The sequence below is a fragment of the Electrophorus electricus genome, chromosome 10 (assembly GCF_013358815.1).
Source record: "Electrophorus electricus isolate fEleEle1 chromosome 10, fEleEle1.pri, whole genome shotgun sequence".
NCBI lineage: Eukaryota > Metazoa > Chordata > Actinopteri > Gymnotiformes > Gymnotidae > Electrophorus > Electrophorus electricus.
The window spans coordinates 6,044,000-6,066,953 of NC_049544.1; the positions used below are offsets into that span (position 1 = coordinate 6,044,000).

General features: G+C 39.7%; 2 protein-coding genes across 4 annotated transcripts in view; both read left to right on the forward strand.

Annotated features, from left to right (window-relative positions):
• The first annotated feature begins 3,516 nt into the window (after positions 1-3,516).
• Positions 3,517-15,763, forward strand: phf20l1 (PHD finger protein 20 like 1). Of its 3 annotated transcripts, none has more exons than XM_026999954.2 (24): positions 3,517-3,613; positions 4,690-4,823; positions 4,912-5,071; positions 5,424-5,519; positions 6,092-6,176; positions 6,303-6,391; positions 7,146-7,311; positions 7,975-8,100; positions 8,213-8,274; positions 8,421-8,655; positions 9,293-9,427; positions 10,630-10,818; positions 11,052-11,111; positions 11,260-11,565; positions 11,867-12,070; positions 12,232-12,288; positions 12,383-12,484; positions 12,706-12,849; positions 12,952-13,136; positions 13,639-13,738; positions 13,909-14,104; positions 14,404-14,683; positions 14,869-15,034; positions 15,299-15,763. In XM_026999954.2, the coding sequence occupies exons 2-24, from the start codon at positions 4,741-4,743 to the stop codon at positions 15,439-15,441; spliced, it is 3,369 nt and encodes a 1,122-aa protein (XP_026855755.2). In that variant the 5' UTR covers positions 3,517-3,613; positions 4,690-4,740; the 3' UTR covers positions 15,442-15,763. The 3 variants fall into 3 exon arrangements, with proteins under 3 accessions (XP_026855755.2, XP_026855757.2, XP_026855756.2); XM_026999956.2 differs by having other exon boundaries at positions 11,260-11,550; XM_026999955.2 differs by having other exon boundaries at positions 7,149-7,311.
• A 2,001-nt stretch (positions 15,764-17,764) lies between these two features.
• tg (thyroglobulin) overlaps positions 17,765-22,954 on the forward strand; it is a 31,337-nt gene continuing 26,147 nt past the window's right edge. Inside the window, exons 1-9 of the mRNA XM_026999953.2 lie at positions 17,765-17,831; positions 18,135-18,243; positions 18,379-18,473; positions 18,649-18,837; positions 19,103-19,262; positions 20,134-20,240; positions 20,482-20,625; positions 20,768-20,950; positions 21,422-22,465. Of these exons, the coding sequence (XP_026855754.2) occupies positions 17,765-17,831; positions 18,135-18,243; positions 18,379-18,473; positions 18,649-18,837; positions 19,103-19,262; positions 20,134-20,240; positions 20,482-20,625; positions 20,768-20,950; positions 21,422-22,465 (2,098 nt within the window). The remainder of the gene's footprint in view (positions 17,832-18,134; positions 18,244-18,378; positions 18,474-18,648; positions 18,838-19,102; positions 19,263-20,133; positions 20,241-20,481; positions 20,626-20,767; positions 20,951-21,421; positions 22,466-22,954) is intronic.

A 22,954-nucleotide genomic window follows, 5' to 3' on the forward strand; every position in this document is an offset into this window, starting at 1 on the left:
ACAGCTACATACTGCGGATATCGAACAACATCAGCAATAGCAGTTCCACAGGTTATGTGACAGGTAACTGGCGGGTATGAGTAAAGTCACTGGTATAAACACCAGTGATGCTTGCCTGCCAGTTGCAGTTGAAAGTAGCACCTAAGAGCAAAACAGAAGGGTCATAGTTTCTATCGATTGCCAGGGGCTCTCACTGTTCACACACCAAGTGAAGATTATTCTGATGAGAATGAACATTCACTAAGCTGCTGGACCTGATGGCATTCCTGGGCTCTGTGCCCACAGTAGGTACCTGTCAACTGGTTGCCACTCTCACTGACATCTTCAGGGCATCCCTGGTTGATTGTCCCCACTTGGATACAAGACTACATCCATTGTCTTGGTGCCAAATTATTCATAATCAAATGTCTGAATGACTAGTGCCCTTAGGCACACCATTCTGTTATAATATACACTTGTCGACAGCAGCATGTCTGACTCACAGAAGTTGTAATAGTTGGCCTATGTGCTAACAGCTCTACACAAATCCCATTCTCTCTAGGCATTGAGTCACCTTGCTAGAAAGGACACCTATGTAACAATGTTGTTACAATGACCACAGTGCAGGAGAAAGCATGATGTTCAAGACCTGCAATTAGGTCTTGGTCTTCACCAATGGCAAAGCCCAATCTGTCAGGTTAGGAGATACTAACCACACCTCCCTCTGGACAAAGCCCACAGACATAGTGTTTTCTTAGTTTTACACCCTAAAAAAACATGATTATGCTGTCCAGCATGAATAAACTACACCCTCAAGTTTGCTAATGACACTACAGATGAGGGTCACCAACAATAATGAAACTGTCTACAGAGATGCGGTAAGACTTCTAAAATCTCAGCAAGAGACTGCTTGTTTCCTTCTGGGATACTGAAGTATCCCATTCTACAACACTTAGGACCAGTTTCTACCTTTGGGTCATGAAGCTGTTGATCCATACACACACTCATTTATTCAGTAGACTACGTGCTGTTCTCATTGTAATCCATACACCTTCCTAATGGTATGCCTCCCCACTCAGACTACATCCCATCTGCACTTTATCTGTCTTTATGTCTTCTGTCTACTTTCTATCGTTTACATTGATGTTTCTATATCTAAAGATTTCAGTTTTATTGTAGTTTTGCTCAGTATTTATTGTCAGTAAATGTCCACATTAGGACACATTGCAGTATTGCCCTCATTCTGTTTATTGCTCTGTTGTTGTTATTGTAACTAGGTAGGGTATCACTATATATTGGGTTTTACAATGAGACTACCAGACCCAACATGTTATTATACTGTACATTTACGTGCATTTATACTGAATGTAGTTTTGAAAAGGAGAAGGGTCTTTCATTCTGCTTCATGGCAAGTAAGATAACATTTGGCAATTTAGGAAATGTCCTTGTCGTTAGGAGAAGAGTGATTAGCTGAGGCAGGAACATATAATAGCATATCTGCACTTTGCCTTCCCAAATTAGCAGGACGTAGATTGGTTAAGATTTAAATAATAGAAGAAAAAAAAGAAAATGAAACCTGTTTAAACCTATTTGTTCTGCTACCTAATAATCTACACATCCAGACACATCCTAAGATATAAACTATTTTTTCTTACATTAACTTAATTCACCAGTTGCAAGCAACATTTATTACAAATACTGGTGCTGTGTCATGTGCCAAATACTGTTGGTCTTGGACACACTTTTACTAACATCATTCTAATTACAAACATATGAAGGTAATTATGTTGCAAAGCTTGAGAACTTGTAGGACCTGATCTGAGAACTTGTCAAATAAAATATGTACTTGTATTTTTGACGCCTGAGCTCGTAGAATAGACATTGGTTATGGATGTTAAAATTACAGCTCACAACCTCTAAACATGACACGACTCGATTTTTGCAACACTTCTCTCTCTAGACTTGTTGCAAAACTGATTTGTGCACTTGTACAGCTCCGCTGGGAGATCAGACCTGGGACGGGTTAGTAGGGAGGGTAGTGGGTTTTGCTAATAATACAAACAGGACAATATCCATATTAAAATATGATTGAAATAGTCACTTGGTGAAACGGTTATAAACTTATAAACACTTTATGTATCTAGCTTCGTAGTTAGCTAGCTTACGGCGCTGAGCTTGCCCAGACATTATAAGAGAGTTCTTTAATTCTGAAGGCAAAGATAACTAGCTAGATAACTGCTCGGCAGTCACCAACTCTGTTCTTAGCGATCACACTTCTACATAGTTCATCCCCAACCCTTAGGGATGGTGCATTCTAATAAGCAGCTAGTTCCATAAATGCAACCTTTTCACCAAGAGACTATTTCATTCACATTTGAATATTGATATCGTCGTGCTTGTATTATTAGCAAAACGCAACGCTCTCCCAACTGGCCCTCCCCAGGTCTGATCTCCCAGTGGAGCAGTACAAGTGCGCATATCAGTTTAATGAGAGAAGTGTCGCAAAAGTCGAGGCGGGCAGATATAGTTGTGCTATAATGTATGAGGTTGCGAGCTGATGACTTGGTGTCATGAGTTATAAATGTCACACTGGCCTGTGTGTCTCTAAAATGCAGCTGTTTCTGTTGCCCTAAATGAGAGTGAAGGCACAGCTGTATACGCTGATGCATAGTGATGAAGATGGATCTCTTGCGTTTGGTTTTCTTGAAAGATTGCAAGAGTCTGTATCTAGCTCATTTCTCCTGAAATTCTTCACTAACCGAGGCCTTGTAGTGCTAATCAAAACACACAGTAATCAATTAAAGAAACATAGAATATTCTACATTATGAGTTCATTTGAATGAAAAAAATCCCACAGTAGAAATAATAAAATAATTCAAAATGAATGTATGCGTAACTGGCAGGATCCTGAAATGATTGGGCATCCAGGGTTTTTTTTCTGTACGTGTTCTTTGAGATATATATTATATGTAATTTCTTAAAGCAAAAATAAAATCTAAGCAATTTGAGAGGGTACATTTGCCTAAGAGATTCAATTGACTTGAAAGAATCCTGAAGTCATTCAGTAACTTCAGAGAAATACATTTATCTTTATTTGGAAACAAATATAAAAAGCACAACAAATGTAAGACCCACTAGTGAACCACATGGCACATGGTCTTTCTGTAAAAACTAGTGTCTGTCAGTTTAAGTATCTAGTAGATTACACACACACACACACACATCACTCAGCTGAAACACAATGTGCATTGTAATAATTACTATCATTCTTAACGCTAGAGTTTAGTGTACTGTGGCAACAATTGTCCCCAATAAGGACAAGATTAAACAGAGAAATCTCATCTTTTTATTTCATTTCATTTATTCGTTAAAAAACCTCGTTTGTTATTATTTTTCGTAATTGTAAATATACATACAATTTTAATATGCAAAAACAATAAACAAACGCGTGTTCGCTGTCACGTGACTCTTGCGTATTACGCAATTCCAGAGCTTTGCCGTACGCGTACACGCCCCCTATTTGGGATCGCGAGCTAACTGAGCTAGCTAGCTAGGTTTTAAAATGTCTCTCAACTGAAGAATGAAAAGAAAGCAGTTAGGAACTAATAGCTAAGCCCTCAATGAATTTACAAAGGTAAATCCCAACGTATTTTGTTTAAACAATATATATCGCACGCCAGAATTGATAGTCATGATTTTATAGGTACCATTTTAAGAAAGACAAAACTGGCCTGTCATTTTCCACATACTTTTATCCCCTCGGATCGACTAGCTAGCTTACTAAATAGCGATGCTGAAATGGGTACAGGTTGTTGATTAGCCTGTAAAGAGTATTGAAGCTTTGAGTGTAAAGTTTGTTTTGAATTGTTGATGAGTGTATAGCTTACTGTCTAGAATTAAGTCTACAAATACTCCCTAAATAGCAGTTTGAAATAAAGGCTACAAAACTGCTAACCAACATCGTAAACGGTGGTTAACGTTAGCTACCTGCTAGCGTGCTAGCTGGTATGTTCAATGAAAATAACGCTTTCTCGCTGGCTATTTAGCTAGCTAGCCAGCTGGACGATCCGAAACTGGGTCAGATGCATTTATTCACTTCAGCAAATTCGAAGAACAACAGAAAATACGCCCTCGCCATTACAAGGAAGTTAAATATTTTAAGGTCGACTGCACTTACTATAGCTTGGATAGAAATCTGCTGTCACCTGAGGCTGTTGATAGTACAGTCTTGCTAGGCTATATATCTATCTAGCCATCCCAGTTGCTAGCTAACGTTAGCTAGCTAGCTAGCCAGCCGTTTTTGGTTAAGATAGCTTTGATAGCCAGCTTTCCATGTACGAGTCTTAATCTTAGAAACACGCATTTTATAACATTATTGTTCTAATGTATACTTTATCTGTAGCCAGTTTTATTATTGAAGATAATGTGCAAATTACGATGCAAGTAATGAAACTTGTTGCAAATTAAAACATGTGTTTACTAATCTGAAGACTAGCCAGCTGGTAAAATCGTTTTTGGAGCTCGTATGCTTCCCTTCTCTGCTAATGTATTATTTAATATGTTGCAAAACTATGTACCCTAAAGCTATATACGTCCTAGCGGGTTCGTCCTTTATTCGTCTTACATAAACGTATAAAACTGCTGCTTTTGCTTGCTTCATTGTATATATTATTGACATTTTCCTTATATGAATTCAATTGATACCCACAGGAGAAGTGTGTGTTTGTGTCTTGAGAAAGACCTGAACAAATCACCTTGAAGATGAGTAAGAAACCCCCTAATCGGCCAGGAATCACTTTTGAGGTTGGAGCAAGAGTGGAAGCTCAAGACTATTTACAAAAATGGTAAAAACGTTTTAAAACACTTTTGTGCTCCACTTGTATGTTGAGGAACTTCATTTGTAAGATGTTCCATTTTTTTTCAATACTCTAGGTATCCCTCACGGATTGAGAAGATTGACTATGATGAAGGGAAGATGCTTGTCCATTTTGACAGATGGAGCCATCGATATGACGAGTGGATATTGTGGGATAGCAATAGACTCCGTCCTCTAGAGAGACCAGCACTTCGTAAAGAGGGACTCGAAGAAGAGGTGTCTGTGTATTTTTACTGTAACAATTTTGTACACATTTATACATTAATGCCACATGCCAGAGATTCTTCACAGAAAAAAAGTGTGTAGGACAGCCAATATAAAATGAACAGAAATCATCATCATCTTCTTTGTTAGGACAATGTTTGGCTATATGACTCACAAAGAATATTCTAGTGAAAAGTTGAGGACATGTTGGGCAGTTTTATAGTTTTGTAGCTAATTCAATATGAGTATAAAAGCTTATTTCACGGTAAGGTTTGTTATATAGATTTATTTTTCTATTAGTCTCATTGACTATGTTAATGAGATTGTTAATTGAAATATTGTTTTCTTGCAAACATTTTACCAGGAGACACTCTGTGAGATGAGAGCATCTCGCCTGCGTGAGCTTCCTGGATGTACAGAGAGCACAGAGGACCAAACAGACTTGCCTCAGCAGCAACATGTACATACATCAACCGCCGATCTGCCCTGATCTGGCTCTCTATTATCTGCTTGTCTCATGATTATTTGGGTTTTTCCTCCATCAGCTACTACAAAATTGCCTAAAACCTTTAGGATTATCTACACTCTCATGCATTTCTGAAAAATGTACACTAACATTTTTGCAGCATATATTAAGAGTAAATAATTCAGCCTGTGGGTGTTATAGTACTCCATTTGATATGACTGTCTGTTGATTGAGTGCTGCATTGTGCATTGAAATGCCATGGAAGTGCCAAATAAGGATGAGGGGGAATTGTGATCATAAAAGTTTATTCAGTATGAGTCCTCATTATACAGGCCACTGGCTGTTATTAAAAAAAAAAAACAACCTAAAGGCCATGTGTAGTATTATACTTTTCCTATAACATTAAATTCCTCCCAAACATTTTTGAGAACTTTGCAGTTTAAAAAAATGTGCAGGGTAGTTCTTCGTGAATGTTCACCAAAACAGTAGGTAATGAAACTGAAATGAAGAGGTTTGTCAAGAAAAACATTTTCAATTAAGTAATCCGATGTTTACTTCACTATTAGGAACTGAAGGATGGTGAAGAAGTTCTTGCCCGGTGGACAGATTGCCGCTACTACCCCGCCAAGATAGAAAGTGTCAACAGAGAAGGCAGGTATCATGTCAATGTCTCTTATTAACTGTGTAATTTAAATGAGGTTAATGAAATGGAGCGTCTCTGAAAGAGAGTGTGAATTATGAAAGCAGTGTTTTTAACAAATATCTGTTAATGCACAGGAACCTATACTGTCCAATTTTATGATGGTGTCGTTCGTTGTGTGAAAAGAATCCATATTAAATCCATGCCAGAGGATGCCAAAGGACAAGTAAGTTTATTCGTACATCTTTTGTGTCTCCTCTACTGTTGAAAAGATTCTTTCATCATATCTTGTGTTTAGGACAGTATTTTTATTGAATTCAGGATGGCATTACACAGATAAGTATTGTATATTGTTTAAGTACTCTTTGTCATAAGTGCATCTGCCAAATCTTGTAGATGTAAATTTAAACTTTTATTTTCTGATCAACATTGTAGTGTCAGCCCTTATGTGGTTAAATTGCACATGGTAAACTTAATCTTAAAAAACAAAAACAAATTAGAAACTAGTTTTTCTCTCTCATCTCTTCTTTTTCAGAAGGTATAGTACCTCAGATCATTGGTGAATTATGTGATGGCTCACAAAAAGCAGACCAGGCAGCATAGAATTGCTAGTGACCTCTTTACTCCAGACAGCCAGCTGAGGGACACCAGATCCTTTTTGCTGAATGTTCTCATCTACTACGTTTTTTCTGACTCTAATGAATATGCAATGTGAAAATTCTTGTGTGGATCTGTGATATAGCAATGACTGAATGCTTGGCAGCTTGCTCACCGTTTAAGACATGTTTTGGACAACAGTCAGTAATTTTATTCTTTTGCCACATACGTTTTTGCATTCACACAGATGCCATCTAAAATCACACACACTCCTTCACTGTGTGCTAGTTTGATATTATTTACTAGATGGTTAAATGTTCAGTTACATTGTTATCTTGCTGTAGCCGTTGGCAGTGACCAGTGTACTGTTGTGTTTGTTGAAGCAGGACTGGATTGCCCTTGTGAAGGCAGCCACAGCTGCTGCCAAGAGTAAAGGAGGGTGTAGGCCTCGCACCAGTGCCAACAGCAACAAGGACAGAGAGGAGAGAGCAGAGCAAAGGGGCAGTGAACCTGAAGAGGAGGATAATGACGCTGACTCGGATAGACTCGGTAGTCTGTTTCATTATCTATTCAAAACTCAAAGCCACTATGTCTTTTGCCATGCACTACTTGTGTTAGACATGCTGTAGTCCTTCATCAGTGCTGGCAAAATTGAAAATTGGTTTCTGTCCACATTTCTGTTTGCTGGCTATTTTTTTTATTTTTTATTTTTTTGTGCCAGACCACTCTCAAACCATCAGTGACACTGACATGTAAAACCCCTCCAGCAACACTACCATGCCTAAAAGAATTGTACAAACCTATCACCCGCAACCATGTCTTTATCTTGTCAGTGCTAATGTTGTGTTCAGAATGGTACAAAATAACATTTTCCCAGTGATACTGTGGGAAGTAACTGAAGGTAGCTGGAAAATTGTGCATACCAATAGGGCTACAGCCTGTAATCTTACACTTAAAACCTAACTGTCCACCTATTTGATTATATGTTGGAAGAGTAAGTTATGAACATAGCTAATAGATGTGTTTATGCATGTATTTGTATTAAACTTCACTGGTGGTGAAGCAACACTGAAGTTTTTTGAATAGTTGTTAATGTTAACAGTTTGTATAGTGACTGCACATCTACAGACATGGCCAACATGTTCTTGTTGGAGACTCTGCAATCATAAGCTTTGTGCCTTATTCTTGTGTCTATTCTTTTGCCCTGTTAAGTCTCTTCTGATGAGGAAGACTGTAAGCCATCTCCCGACGAACTTGAGATTCCTAAAACGAAAAGAAGAAGAAGCAGACAAGGTAGTTTCTGCAGTGTGAAAAGAGCTCGTCTCACTAAAGTGGCAGGTACATTTGGGGCTTATATTTCATATTGGGATTATGTTGTCCTCTAATGTATCACTGTTCAATTGTAATACACTCCTTATGGTTCCTATAAGTTGTCTTTTCCATTGTGTAGGATGTCTCAAAAATGAGAGTGACTGCAAAGAAGATCTTCCTATGGCTTCACAACAAGTACAGGTGTGATTTAGAATCAGTTTGGCCTTTATACCGTGGGTTTATTTATTTAGCTTTTTAGTTTTTTCATTTCTGACGGTATCTGCCATGTAGCAGCATTCGGTCTGTCTGTGTGTGATTTGCTTTCTATTTCTTTTACTGTGCATCAGACTTCCTCACAGAGAGGTCCAGCAGCTGAAACAAGCCCAGGTGAGGAGGGCGCAGCATCCGCTGTTGTTCAGAGGCAGCATACATCTCTGTCTAACACCTCCCTGGGCAGTTCTCGCTCCAGGAGATTAAAGCATGATTCAGGAGAGTCCTCCGTAAGCAGTCTGAGCACAAGTACAACAGCAGAGGCCAACCCATCCCCCAGTTCTGTCCACACCCTCCCTGATGCGCACACAGGTGATTGAATGCTGAGTAATTATTCACACTTATTCACTTTATTGCTTTACCACATTAACCAGAAATGATGGAGCATAAACCACTAGTGGCCTGCTTCCACATTTGTTTGTCCTTGAGTAGTAACTGCAAATTGCCCTCCTAATGCTTTTTGAATAACCAGTACTTAGGTGTAGTACCATAACAGAACGTTGGTTGTCCAAACAGTAATTTGGCTAAAAGGTATGACTTTAATTGCTGCAACCCTAGTTACAAGCAATACAATCCAATTGAGTATCTCATTCTGAAACAGTGTTATTTCCATTTGTACTAATTAGGTTTAGTACTACAATTTTTGATTTTGATTTAGCTGCAGTAATGCCTATACACATTGTAAAAATAGCAGTCAGGATCATGTTGATTTGACCCCATCAGTTAAAGACTTGGACAACTAAGACATTACACAGGAATGCACTTTTGCTGAAGCCACATGACTACTTGTTTAGACCGAAGCTTCATGGCTGCAGGGACCTTGGTGTGTCCTGGGAAAGGAAATTCTACCATTTAAATTTCCATCTGTTAATTTTGTCGATGACATGAAAGTGAGTGAGTGTATGTTGTCAATAATTAATTGTGTGTATGTCTCTCTGTGTGAGTATAGCCCCTTCAAACTCTCCTCAGAGACGGAGAAGGTCTCAGCGCCTAGCAACTACATTTGACCTAAACTGCCCTCCCTCACCACACAGCCGAGATTCTAACCCTAACCCAGCCCAGGCAGACAGCAGCCACAAAGCAGGTAAGAGTAGGCATGGCAAGTGAAAGTGCTGCATCCTCTTATAGGAGCTATCCTCCTGGTTCGTTAAGTTCCAAGCCTGAACCATGATCATCTATCATATTCAGATTGCTTCTAAACAGGTGGATTATGTGGATGAGGTGGCCTAGTGGAGTGTTCTGTCTAGGTTGCCCAGAGTGAACAGCGTTGAAATGTCTTGTTAGTGCAAACTTTAGTTTCTCTGTGTAACAAATCTGCAAGTCTTTGAAGAGCAGGTCATAAGTGATATTCATGGTTTGCCAATTGAAATAAAGAATATCGGGTCCATCCAATCCTAAAAGTTAGTCTAGTTTAAGCCCAGTGTCTTTCTATGACATGTTATTCAACTTGAATAACATTCATAATTATTACATACAATAAGATTAGACCAATTTATTTAATGGTTCTGTTGTACAAGAGATATTAAGAATAATGATTTGTCATTTTTTTGCTTTGTTAAATGTCTACCTTTTATATATACTTTCCTGGCCTCTTTTTTGAAGTAGTTGTAATGCTCTTTTTGTAGTGGTATTTCAATGTTTATTAAGCGATATAAAAACATTATTTAAGTATTATTAAGTGAGGTTCTGTGTGCTGAAATTGCATTAGTCCCATTTAGCCTAACACACCCTCTCAGAAGTGTGGTGTTCTTTTTTGCATTAAGTTATCTTAGATATAAGTACTGTTGCATTAGCCTTCAGGGTAAACAATGTGATGTCCCACATTAGTCAGCACTGCGTATATAAGATCCATGCTCTTTAGGGAACAGCTGAATTGGACAGATTCCACTTTAAACCTTATGGCAGTTGTATGAACATGGAGGACAAGCCGGATTATGTTGTGATAGGCTTTGTGATGATGAAATGTGTACATTTTTTAAATGCTTTTTTTTATGTAACCTGAGTTAGATGTAGATAGAAAGATATCCTTACAAGTTCCACCTATTTTAGAGGTAAATTAAGAACTGTTTAACAGTAGCGCTCCAGATACAGGGTTTGATAACTCTTTTCTTCCATACACTTTAAATCAATAAGACACAATAGTGCTTATTTCAGCCTTAATTGTACATGAGGAATGTAGATTATTACTTGATGGTTAAACTTGTATATGGGTGTACATCCCTCTCCCTTTGCTCTTTGTCAGTAAGGGAAATGGATGTTTTTTTTGTTTGTTTGTTTGTTCTTCAGATGATGAAAGTAGCTGCGTGGAGGCTGACCTCCCCTTAAACAAGCCAGTCACAGGAGCTTCTCCTATACATACCTCAGTTCCTGCACCTGGAACTGCTCAGACTCCAGTGATTGAGAAGGACAAACTGACGGACACGTTACTAATCAATCACGTGGCAGTGGCAGAAAATCCATCACCTATTGTAACTGGTAGGATTGTATTAGTAGCCATTACTCAGTGGCCATTACATACTTATTGAATTGTTCCTCCTTGATGGTCTAGTCAGTTATAGCATTACTACTCTCATCAAACTTTTTGTAATTCTATTTTGCACTTATGTATTGTAATGCATCTCTTGCTGTCCCTGGTTCTCTCCATCTTCGTATCTGTTCACATCTCTCTCCATCTTTCTTGCTCATGCTGCCTCTTGCTCTTGTTGTAGGTCCAAGTCTAAAGACTGTCTCCAGGACCCCTAAAGCCAACAAGCATGCCAGGGAGCCCAGTATGTACCTGCTCTACACTTCAATTTAAAGGCTTACATATGGAAACACCTTTTATTAGTTGTGCAATATCGACCATTCATAAGCTTATTTATGTTTACATTTTCTGAAATAGTAAACTTTGTTCCTCCTCACTTTTTTTCTTGATAGTTATAAATACCAAGAGATCTGATGACCCCACATCTCCCAATGAACCTCTGGTTGATCTGGACCACAATAAGTTCAAGTGTCAAATCCCTGGCTGTGCTAAAGCCTTCCGGAAAGCCAAGCTGCTTGATTACCATCTGAAGTATTACCATAATAATGATAAGGAACTAGAGAGTGAAGCGTGTTCACCTGAAAGAGGCAGTCGCTCCAGGGCCACATCTGCTTCAGTACCCACCAGCACCCCAGCGGAGATACCAGACACTAAGAGACGCAGGACAGTCTCTACTTCCTCTTGTATGTGCTCTCAGGGTGAAAGTCATTATTTTTTCAAGCAGTTGGACATTTGACTAGGCTTACCATGTAGCAGTGCGATTTGTCTTTCATGGTCACAGTGCATTCCAGAGTTGAAGATGCCATAAGCTATACTAGCTTTTCCTGTTATTCAGATTTGTGATGTTTATTTTGTGTGCATACATATGTGCCTGTCCTAATCCATTATGTTTAAATATGCTTGGCTGCATATTGAAAAATAAGTGATACTACCTATATGAACAACTACCTATATGCAGAGTTGCCCACTGGGTTTTAACAGTGGTGTCTTCCTTTACAGCTCTGTCTCCACAAGGCCACATGCTACAGCTGGACTCCTGCCACAAGACTTCAAAGTTCTGTAAGAAGAAGCGTTCTTCTGCTTCCGTTAGCTCGGATAGCACTGAAGTCTCGCTGCCTGCTCCACCTAGGGAGAAGACCTTTGAGAACCTCCACGACAAAATCCTCAAGAAGGTCATCGAGAAGGACAAACACCTGGATACAGGTACATGAGCCATAGTCATCAGGCTTTTGGAAGTTAAACATTTTAAACTGATTTCTCCTATACTTTAATTCTGAATGATAATGACCATCACTGTTTGCTAATACTGAAGCATCCCAGTAATAAGTTTATACTGCAAGTAAAATTAATGTAATTTCTTTCAGGACTGTGTATAAAGACTGAGAGGAAATTAAAAATGGAAGATAAAGGCCAGCTCATTGGTATACTTGTTTTGTGTTTGTGTGATTTGTAGAGCCTTTAAGATCATGCAAATTATGCTGATTTCTTGAAATATGTCTGCTTTTCCTTTGTCAGGGAAAAAGAGAGATAAAGAACGCAAAGACAGAAAAGAGAAGGATACTTTCAAAATCAAACAGAAGAAAAAGAAGAAGAAGAAGAAGAAATCCAAACAGCACTGTAAGAGATTGTCATTGTTGAGTCTAGTTATTTTGTGTAAGTGTTGCAAGCTTCTTTTTGTGGATCACACTACTCTTGGTAGCAAAGCAGTTTAGGCCGTTAAGCACATCTGCTGCAGTGAGATGCTCATGTCAGTAAGGACTAGGAAAAGAACTATCAGACCTAATTTGCAATCTTAGCTGCTGGGCATTGATGGTTTAACACTCATCTGCTTTACCCAGGTTACTCTGACATGGAAGAGGTGTCTCTGTCCTATTTGGAGAGATCACCATATCCTCTTCATCGCTCTTCCTCCAGCTCCTTCTCTAAACAATCAGCCTTCCAATACCCTCGTGCCATACTGTCAGTGGACCTCACTGGGGAGAGTAAGTATTCCGTTTCTAACAGGCAACAAAATTTCTTTGCACCTGTGTTCATAATTGTTTGGGATGTGATGGTCACCTTAATGTATACTGATGTCTTGCCAGACCTATCAGACATAGACTTCTTGGAGGACTCTACCACAGAGTCTCTGCTGTTCAGTGGTGATGAATACAACCAGGATCTAGACTCACTCACCATGGAGGACTTCCAGGATGAAGAAGAAGACTCTGCTAATGAGATTGTCCGCTGCGTTTGTGAGATGGATGAAGAGAATGGCTTCATGATTCAGGTAGGAGACATTTATGGAGCATTAGCACTGGGGAGGTTTTGTCGAATATGCACTATGGTCTGAGTGATGAAGCATCACAGGGGACTGGGAACAACTTTGAATGTCTTTTTTTTTTTTTTTTTTTTTTCTCCATGTCATCTTAACAAGAAGTGAAAAACAGCTGTCAGTTATTTAGCCTATTACTTGGCTGCCCATCTTTGCAATTGATGTCTGGTTGACATTCTTGCTTCAGGCATTTTAGTTTTCTAGTGTAGTTTGAATTTAAAAAACTGTTTTGAACATTCTTGAACAACTTGTAGAAGCACCAAAGGTGATTTTACATATGTTAAAACGTTTTTGATTTGAATTACCAATCTTGAATCCTGTGTTGATTGTAATTTGATTGTAATATAGTTCAGTGTAATGTGCTGTTTGTCTGGGAGGTGATTGCGCAGATAGTTTTGCAGTTAAAAGTATGCTGCTGCAGTATGTGTTGAGCTGTGTCATTGTTGCTCTCCTTTAGTGTGAGGAGTGTATGTGCTGGCAGCACAGTGTGTGTATGGGTCTGCTCGAGGACAGCATTCCTGAACAGTATATCTGTTACATCTGCAGAGACCCACCAGGTATTAAATTTTCCACAATCATTCAACCAAATCAAATAGTTGTTTTGGTGTGCTCACTCAGTTATATCTTAAAGGTAATATTTTAACTTCATAGGTGTTAGACTGAAAAGTTACCACTTTTCCATAATTCCATTCCTACTGATTTACAAATTAATATGTTTATGCATCAGGGCAGAGATGGAGTGCCAAATATCGTCACGATAAGGACTGGCTATATAAGGGCCATATGTATGGTTTATCGTTCCTCACGGAGAACTACTCACATCAGAATGCCAAGAAGATTGTCTCTACTCATCAGCTCTTGGCTGATGTTTATAGTGTTAAAAAAGTGCTTCATGGCCTACAGCTCAAGATGGACATCTTACAGTAAGCATTTCAGAGCCTGCCTATCTATGAATGGACGTGTGTGCGTTTGTGTGTCTGTGTGTGAGAGACAGTGTGTGGGCTAGGGCATGGGAGGTAGAGAAAGAACCAGTAAACTGAAAAGAGTAGCTGGTACAGTATCAGAAATGTATGAAGATACAAATGTAAAATGTATTTGGAGACTAAGTTCTCTCTCGTAGTACTTGCTTCTTTACCCTCAGGCCAGTGTCTTATCTTCCTACCTTGGATAATATATGATCCAGAGACAGACATGACTTTTTAACATATTTCTTATTCTTAAGGAACAAACACAATCCCAGTTTGCACTTGTGGGCTCGTTCCTGGGTGAACTCAGACGAAGACCAGCCTATGGGTGGAGTTCCAGACTACGTCCTGTTTCAGGAGCACCTCAATCAGAACTCCAACCCTGACACCTACATCACCAGTGAGCACAGCTACCAGAAGCCTTCTGGCACAGGCCACCAACATACACTTGAGCAGGGGTCCCAGACTGCCTCTCACACACATGAACAGGGGTCCCAGACTGCTTCTCACACATTGCCGTTTGCTTCAAAGGAAGAGGTAACTAGTCTTCTCTCACTCATGAGCTTCTCTCACTCATGAGAAATGTTGAAGTATTATGGGTCCTACAATTTATTGTTTATTTATCTGAACCCCATCTATGATTCTTAGATTGGTCCCTATTAATGATTATTTGAAATTATCCTGTTGTGATTCATTCATTCGTGATGATGTTTTGTCTGCAGGTGAGCAGTGCGATCTCACTGTCTGGGTGTGAGAGTGAAAGCAGCTCGGGGCAAGTAGAGCAGGCCAGAAACTGCCTTCAGTGGCAGATGAACCTGCTCACACACATAGAGGATGTTCAGAACCAGTTGGCTGGCCGCATGGACCTCATTGAGAAAGAGCTGGATGGTGAGTTTTCAAGCAATTTTCACAGACATGGAGATATATTGTGTCTGTACTTCTCAAATTTGTTCAGTTAATTCATTAGGGAAAAAAAACTCCTTGCTGGTGATTTAAATGAAAATAAGAGCATCTGATTTTCTGGTCAAAATGCTGCTAAAGTGTAAGTGTGTCAGTTGTTATTTGCTTACTTAAATAAACCTTGCAAATAACCCTTTGGATCTCAAGCACTGTTAAATAGTTTTTCTGTCCGTTCCCCTCCTCCTCATTCAGTGCTGGAGAGCTGGTTGGATTTCACCGGAGAGTTGGAGCCGCCAGAACCTCTGGCCAGACTGCCTCAGCTCAAGTGCCGAATCAAGCAGCTGCTTACAGACTTGGGGAAGGTGCAGCAGATGAGTACGCTGTGTTCTGTGTAAGCACACGTGCAGAGAAGAGGCAGGCACGCAAGGCCGTGGATATGTGCTTTTCAGCAGCACAGTCGCAGAACCTAACTCGCTGTGTACTGCTGAGGCGACAGTCTGGGGACGGCCCTGGACGATGTGTGTTTGTCCGCTTAGCAGCAGTAGCAGTGTCAGAGGTGAAAGAGCTGTGCTCTATAAACCTCTTAAACCTGGGCACTTTCAGATGCGTTCACTTAGTCTCCATGAAGCATGTAGTAGAGGATATTCACATTAACTAGCTGTCCATTTGAACACAATGAGTCCATTTGCAGTTAGAGTCTGAGATGGAGAAAAAAAAACAAACTATATATATATATATATATATATATATATATATATATATATATATATATATATATATATATATATAATAAAAAACTGAACTGGTGTTCCCTGTCTCATCTTTAATTCGATATGCTCTTTAGTTATAATTTATAGTACAGCACCCAAGAAATGTGCTGTAACAAAATTCCGGATTTAGAGATGAAACACAATTCTTGCAGTTGACTTGCATTTTTGTCCCATTCATAAAAGAACATTTTAGATCTTAAGCATTATTGAGATGGTGTTACAGAACTGTATTTGAAAGAACATTTTTGTCTAAATTCTAAAAAGGATAATAAAAATTCCCTTAGTTATTATTTGGAATAAAATTAATTTAATTAGTTTTGAGGAATCGTTGCATGTCAGTGGTGTAAGGACACACGCAAGTAAAATGATCTGCAGTCATTTGTGCAAAAATATAATTGAAAATCTTCATTAAGTGAAGCATCACTCTAAAGAAAATCATGTAGACAGGACAGAGCCAGAATCTTGGGATCAGGTCTTTAGGCACAGATTAAACATATTTTTTAAATCTAGCATAAGGCTTAATCTGTGTCCAGCAAATCAGCCTCTACAAAAGACTACATTTATTTTTGGGGTGTTTAAAAAGCTACAGTGTATAACTGGATAGTCTCAGCAGTAAGTACCTGAAGCTATACTTACTTTTGTAAGACTCATGAGAAAGTACGGCAGTTGACTGTTCTTTTGAGCAGTGCCCAAGTATTTTTGAAATAGGGGGGAAATTTATCATTCTCACTGTCAGGATGTGCAGTACTTGGTGGTGATGCGCTGCCAAACAAGCTATTTTAACATTTAATTTCTCCAGCTAGCTCAGGCAGCTAGTCCAGAACAGGTGAATGCCTGTCATCTTATCACTTATCATTTTAGCATCTTATTTCTTACTATCACTTGATTATTATTTTGAGTGTCCTCATTGCAGTAAGGTAGCCAGAAGCTGGATGTAAATGCATTTAACATGGTGGTTAGTGCAGCTTTTTTGGGAGTGTAGAAATGTATATATTGTTTGTATGTACTGTAAAGAAGAGGAAAGAGAAAAAGGCATAGTAGGACAATATATACTTGAAAATGTCTGTTTATTCAACATTTATATTAATATGTATAAAAGTGTTTAGGACTGAAGTTGATTTTGATGAGATACCAGCTGTACATGAGAGTTTATTTAAAATCTTAATGCAATTAACTTTATGTACTTCAATAAAAAGTATTCTGATTATTTACTACAATGTCTGTCACTGTTTGTATATCAGCTAGAAATATCTTAAACAAGGTGTGGAGATGGTGGGGGTGGTTTACCAATCTCAGAATCTGGTATTTGTCCATTAACGCCAATGAGACTTCAACACATTTTTGTGAATAGTAAATTGGATCATCATAATCATAGTTTCAATCAGTCTTTTGTTAATTTCCTATGTGATTTCAGACTTATTCTTAATTAAATTAGTATTTAAATTTTCAAGTAAATTGTCATCACTTTGTATATTTTTCATTGCACAAATTGTCAGGGTATACTGATAAAGAATGCTCTTTGTGCCTAAAGCCAGTATAAGGAGTTTACTGCTCAAATATGGAGCAGCAACGAAAGTGTGCAACAAATCTGGCCTTGGGTGCGTCATTCAAGGTTGAGGAGACCCACTGTAAAGCTATGACCTTAGAAACATGCAAGTCACAGTGTCTCAACAAAAAAGCTCTTTTGATGAAGTTGCCATAGTAAAAGCACTCAAAGTTCTAAGCTTGGCTGCTTGCTTTGTAACAGTCTGGAATCTTAATATTCACTTGAACATACTTTGTGCATCCTTGAGAGCTTTACGTTTGGAAAGTTAAGATGCTAGAGATTCTTGAAGTGCCATACAGGTGAAACACTGCATATCTGTGCAGAATATAAGAATGTGCCTTTGCTTCTGTTAGTGGCTGTGTTCTTGTATTGAAGAGGGAGCAAGACACAGGTGTGGTGATGATGAACCTATTTTGTGCTTTTTTCCTACTGCTCTTCAGCATCTCTGTCACTCAAGGCAATATATCAGGTACAACTCTTCTAAAGTCTAGTCTTTATAAATGACATGCTCTGGCATCTTGCCATGATTAAACCACGTGTTTGTTGGATGCAGCATATTGATCCATGTCTATTTGTATTCCTCAACTTGCTTTTGAATCTGGGCCCCGTTTCCCAGAAGCAATTTAGTGTTTAGGTCACTTTAAATGAGATGGTGTTCACTGTGATACAAAGATCATCATTAAATGGTATGGAGTGTGTCACGATGTTTTTGAGAAACCTGGTCCATTGCTTACTGTAAAATGGATGAACTTTGTGAATGTCTCTGTACTAGAATACCAGTTGGAATCAGAGAGCCGGAGTCCATGTGAACAGCTGAGAGGTGTTGGAATAACTCAGCAGCAAGACCATGTTCCTCAGTGCTCAGAGGATGGGCGCTATAGGTCTCTGATGGAACCTAACAAATCCATCTTTTTAATCTTGTAATCTTGTTGGGCTATCCTGATTTAATAAATAATGCCCTTTTATCCAGTGAAGCACATGTCATTCAATGACCTGATTAATGTATGCCTATGTAGATATGTGCAGTGCAGTCACAGTGGGGAGTGTTGGTGTGTGAACGCAAATGGGACAGAAATTCTCGGAAGCCGACAGAATGGATCTGTAGTGTATTGTGAGTGTTTTAAATTTTTAGTTTATTTCAAAGAGAATCCTAAAAATCTACAATTGTCTCATGTAAAAAGAGCTCACTGTGCTTACGACCAAATTTGTAGCTTTACTCTCCCCATTTTCTTTCGCATGTGGGTACGGCTGTGTTCACAACACTGAACCTACGCGGCTGCTTGCAGGTCTGACACCGTGCCAGCTTCAGAGACTGAAGGCACTACAGAGCGGCGACGCTGCGCTGGTGCCGCAGTGTTTGGACTCGGGAGAGTACCAGCCTGTACAGTGTGATCATGCCCTGGCCCAGTGCTGGTGTGTGGACCTGGACGGCATGGAGACCTATGGCACACGGCAGAAAGGCAAACCATCCCAGTGTGAGTGGGGTTCCATTTAGTTTCTTTACTGAGGGCAGTAGTTGAAATGACTGTTTAAGCTTTGCACCTTATTGAACAGGTATATATCATATATATATATGATACATATATATCATATATATGTATGAGTGGCATGTATTCATTATTAACATGGATAAATTACATGGTGCAAAGGTGATATTGGCACCAGCAGTCTGATGTAGGTTGATATAAAGTTACTCAATTTCTCAGCTTTTCAGATAATGTCAGTAACCTTTTGTTTCAGGTCCGGGTGTTTGCGAGGTCAGGGAACGTCGCCTTCTCCATGGTGTTGGAGAGGCCTCTCCACCACAATGCTCAGACGATGGGAGCTTCCTTCCTGTGCAGTGCAAGTTCATCAACACTACCAATATGATGGTTTTTGATCTTCTCCATGCCTTCAACAGGTGAGGAACCCCCTTCTGCATCAGCACCCAGAGTAAGAGCACTTAACATATCTCACAATTCATCAGCCAGACTTAGTAACTTGACAGATGCAGTTTTTTCGCGAACCATTTAGAAGTATGTTGCTACCTTTATTCTAAAAAAAGGGGTGCTGGATGACTGAACGCATGACAAAGATACGTTTCTTCAGATACAGTACCTCTCCACTAGGAAGCACTAGAGTTTCATATTAAAGTTCTTCCACGGAGCCTGGAAGTTATGTGCCTTAACACTGGGAATCCAGCTTCTGCTTCCTCCGCTGAAAGCTGATTCTTCAGTGAAAAGAACATATTTAGGGAACTGGGTGTAGTATGGGTTATGTTTCAGATGCATGGGCTGCTATTGTTATAACCTTTTCCTGACTTTTAGTTTAATTTGACCATTGATGGTAATCTAAGGAATTGTTTGCATTAGCTGCTTTGGATTTCTCCTCTGTGCTTTTTTCGTTATGACAGACAGTTGTTGGTCTATTAACTTAGACTTTTTTCCTCTTATCATCAGTCTATCAAAATAAAAAACAAAATTACAGGAAAAGCTTGGTGGATTCCAGGAATAATGTGCGGTCGAGATTACACAAGTCATGGGCTCATAATTAGAGAATGTAGACAGAAAGACACTGTGAAAGCTAGTGAAAAGCTAAACTTAAATGTGAGGTAATGATTGAGTTAAAGACTGTTTTGCAGTTTTGTTTTGCACTTCACAACATACTCAAGCATGAGGAGATGGTTTGAGATTTAAGACAAGCCTTCTAGCTCTCTGAGGCCTTCACTAGCCTGCCTTGTCCAAGTTGCCAGTGTTTTTGATTGAGTTTTAACCTGCACCTGTGTATCTCAGACTTCCAGAGGTGTTCCAGACATTCAGTGATTTTAGAAAAGCTTTCCCTGAGCTCTCCAGCTACTGCTACTGTGCGGACACCCGAGGCAGAGAGCTACCCAGCACTGGTGAGAGGATAGTGGGTTCATTAGTTCAATGGCGTTACACTGACTCTGCTAGAATAGAATGTCTGACATTGCCTGTTTAAAAAGAAAAGTCAAATACTTAATGTTGCTCCACATGTGGGCCATTAAAAGAAGATCCAGATTATTGCATTGTTCAGCCATCTCCCCAGACTTTGCATACTTAGACATTTATGCTACCTGGAGTGAGTGACTGCACCCAGTCTGAAATTTCTCTACTGTGCAGGAGTGGAGCTGCTTCTGGATGAGGTGTATGACACAGCATTTTCCAGTCTGGATGCTGGTAGTTCCTTCTCCCAGTCCAACATGTACCGCATTCTGCAGAGGAGATACCTCGCTCTCCAACTGGCTTTCAGTGGGCGATTTAGATGTGAGTTTGTGCTGTGTACCTGTTAATCACTCATTCACGCAATGCATCAATAAATCATAGTTCCAAAATGTGTGGTGCTGATAGGGATATTGTGTGATGTTTAAGGGTTGTCTTACAGACTTGTCCTATTTTTATGTCATAGGTCCTAGTCCTTGTGAAAGTGAGCGGTCTGCCAGCTCCAAGGCAGGTAATGTTTTTGTGCCCACGTGTGATGCCCGAGGTGAGTACATACCAACACAGTGCCAGGCTGGCGGGCAGTGTTGGTGCGTGGACTCTGCTGGCAAAGAGATCTTTGGGAGCCGTCAGCAAGGAGTTCCAGACTGCAGTGAGTTGGACATAAAACAGGGCCCCCCTTGTTTTGCTCATTGGCACCATGTTGAGCCTTTCCTTGTTGTAAGGGCTCATTTGAACTGTAGGCAGACATATACTGTATGTTCGACTTTATTACTCACCATTCACTGTTTGGCAATAGTTTCCCCAAACTTTGACACTGTGGTAGTGGTGGGTTACATAACTTAATTGCTCATTACTACAGTGCAGCAGTTTATCATGGTAGCAAACTTTAACCAGCAATGGAACTTTTTATTTTGTTGTTAATGAAACCAAACAGTAAGGAACTTACGCAAAATCTCATTTATTGTACAAATGTTCAGATGATATAATTATATAATGACATGTACAGTGACGTCATTAGAGTGTCATCTAATGCTTAGGCCAGCTAAAGTTTTGTTTTTCTTTTTCAAAGCATTTGTCATGGAGTGCTGTACGTCTAAACTAAGGGATATTTGATGTATAGGTGCCGGAGTAAGAGACTGCCGCTCTAAGAGGAGGCAAGCACTCTCCAAACTTTTTTATGGTCCAGCTGGACACTTCAGCCAGAACGACGTGTTCTCAACATCTCAGGCCAACGCACAAAAAGATGTCTTTCCTCTTCCTTCATGCAGCCCAGAATTCCAAGAGCTCTTGGCCAACTCTGGTCTCACCAGATTCTTGTCAGAATTAGATCACTCAGGTGTTGGGGATGTTGTGGCAGAACTTATTCAGGGAATGTTCCCAACAGGAGCTCTTGCTCTGAAAGCTCTGTCCCTCACCACTAACCCAAAAAGGTTCCAGGAGAACCTATTTGGAGGCAAGTTCTTGAAGAACGCCGGAAATTTTAACTTTACTGGTACTGTTGGTACTAGGGGAACATTAAGTTTCAGTCAAACTTTCAGCCAGGTTGGCTTAACCCAGGGCAGTGTGGACTTGAAAGAGCTGACCAAGATCTTATCAAATGGTTCTGTTAGTCTGAATCTGGACCAGGAGATCTCTGACGTGTATGGCCGCATTGTTAACCTTAAACGTAATAGAGACTTAATCAAGGTTATTGTAGCAACCTTGGAGAATGAGCAATTTTTTACCATGCTACGAGTGGCCATCACCTTGCTTAAGGCAGAAGATAGCACCCAGCTGGGACCACTTTTTCAGACAGTGTTCCAGACTTTTGAGGCTTCTGATTCAATTGTTTCCTCACCATATGTGCCCCAGTGCACTGAAGATGGCCAATACCAAGAAGTCCAGTGCCAGGGCCTTGAATGCTGGTGTGTTAACTCCCAAGGAATGGAGGTTGTGGGCTCTCGTTCCTCTGGGAATAGACCGAGCTGCCCATCCCAGTGTGAGAAGGAGCGCATGATGGCCATAGCAGTCAAAGCTAGCAGTTCAGCAGGCTCTGAGGTCTTTATCCCTAAATGTGAAGAAGATGGAGAATATGTGCCTCTGCAGTGCCTTGGAAAGAACTGCTTTTGCATAGGCCGCACTGGAGCTAGTTTCAACACATTGCGCTCTGGAGCCACTCTACAGTGTGAGTAGTCACTCTGATACTGACTTCGGGGGCTGGTGTGACCAAGTCGCTTGCAGTGAACATCTAGGACAGTATATGCAAAGTAACTTACAGACTCATCTCTTTATATGGGCTTTCCTAGACATAGGCATGTCAGCTATGATGTGTTCATCGAAGAATGGTATTACAGTACATTTTGAGAGAAGCAGCTCTTTTCCCTCCACAGCGCTTTGATGTAAAAGGATATAATTATTACTTATGAAGATTAAGCACTTCTCTTACTTTCCCTAGATGGTTAAATTGAAGATGTAAGCTCGACAGAACATCTACTTAAATATGTGACTGTTTTAAGTCATATGCATGTCTGTCTCTCTGTCTCACTCCCTCTTTCTCTCTGTATCTACATTCATATATACGTATACATACATATTATTCTTTCCCGTTCTTCCCAAAGAGAAAAGATGATAGGTGAAGAATTTGCCAACCTAAAATAAAATATATGCTAAACTA

What these genes read in the sequence shown, in the direction of transcription:
- phf20l1 (XM_026999954.2), top strand. Translation starts at nt 4,741, where the DNA reads ATGAGTAAGAAACCCCCTAATCGGCCAGGAATCACTTTTGAGGTTGGA. An exon ending in AGAATGGCTTCATGATTCAG is followed by an intron (nt 13,137 to 13,638) that starts GTAGGAGACATT and finishes GCTCTCCTTTAG; the next exon opens with TGTGAGGAGTGTATGTGCTG. An exon ending in CTCAAGATGGACATCTTACA is followed by an intron (nt 14,105 to 14,403) that starts GTAAGCATTTCA and finishes CTTATTCTTAAG; the next exon opens with GAACAAACACAATCCCAGTT.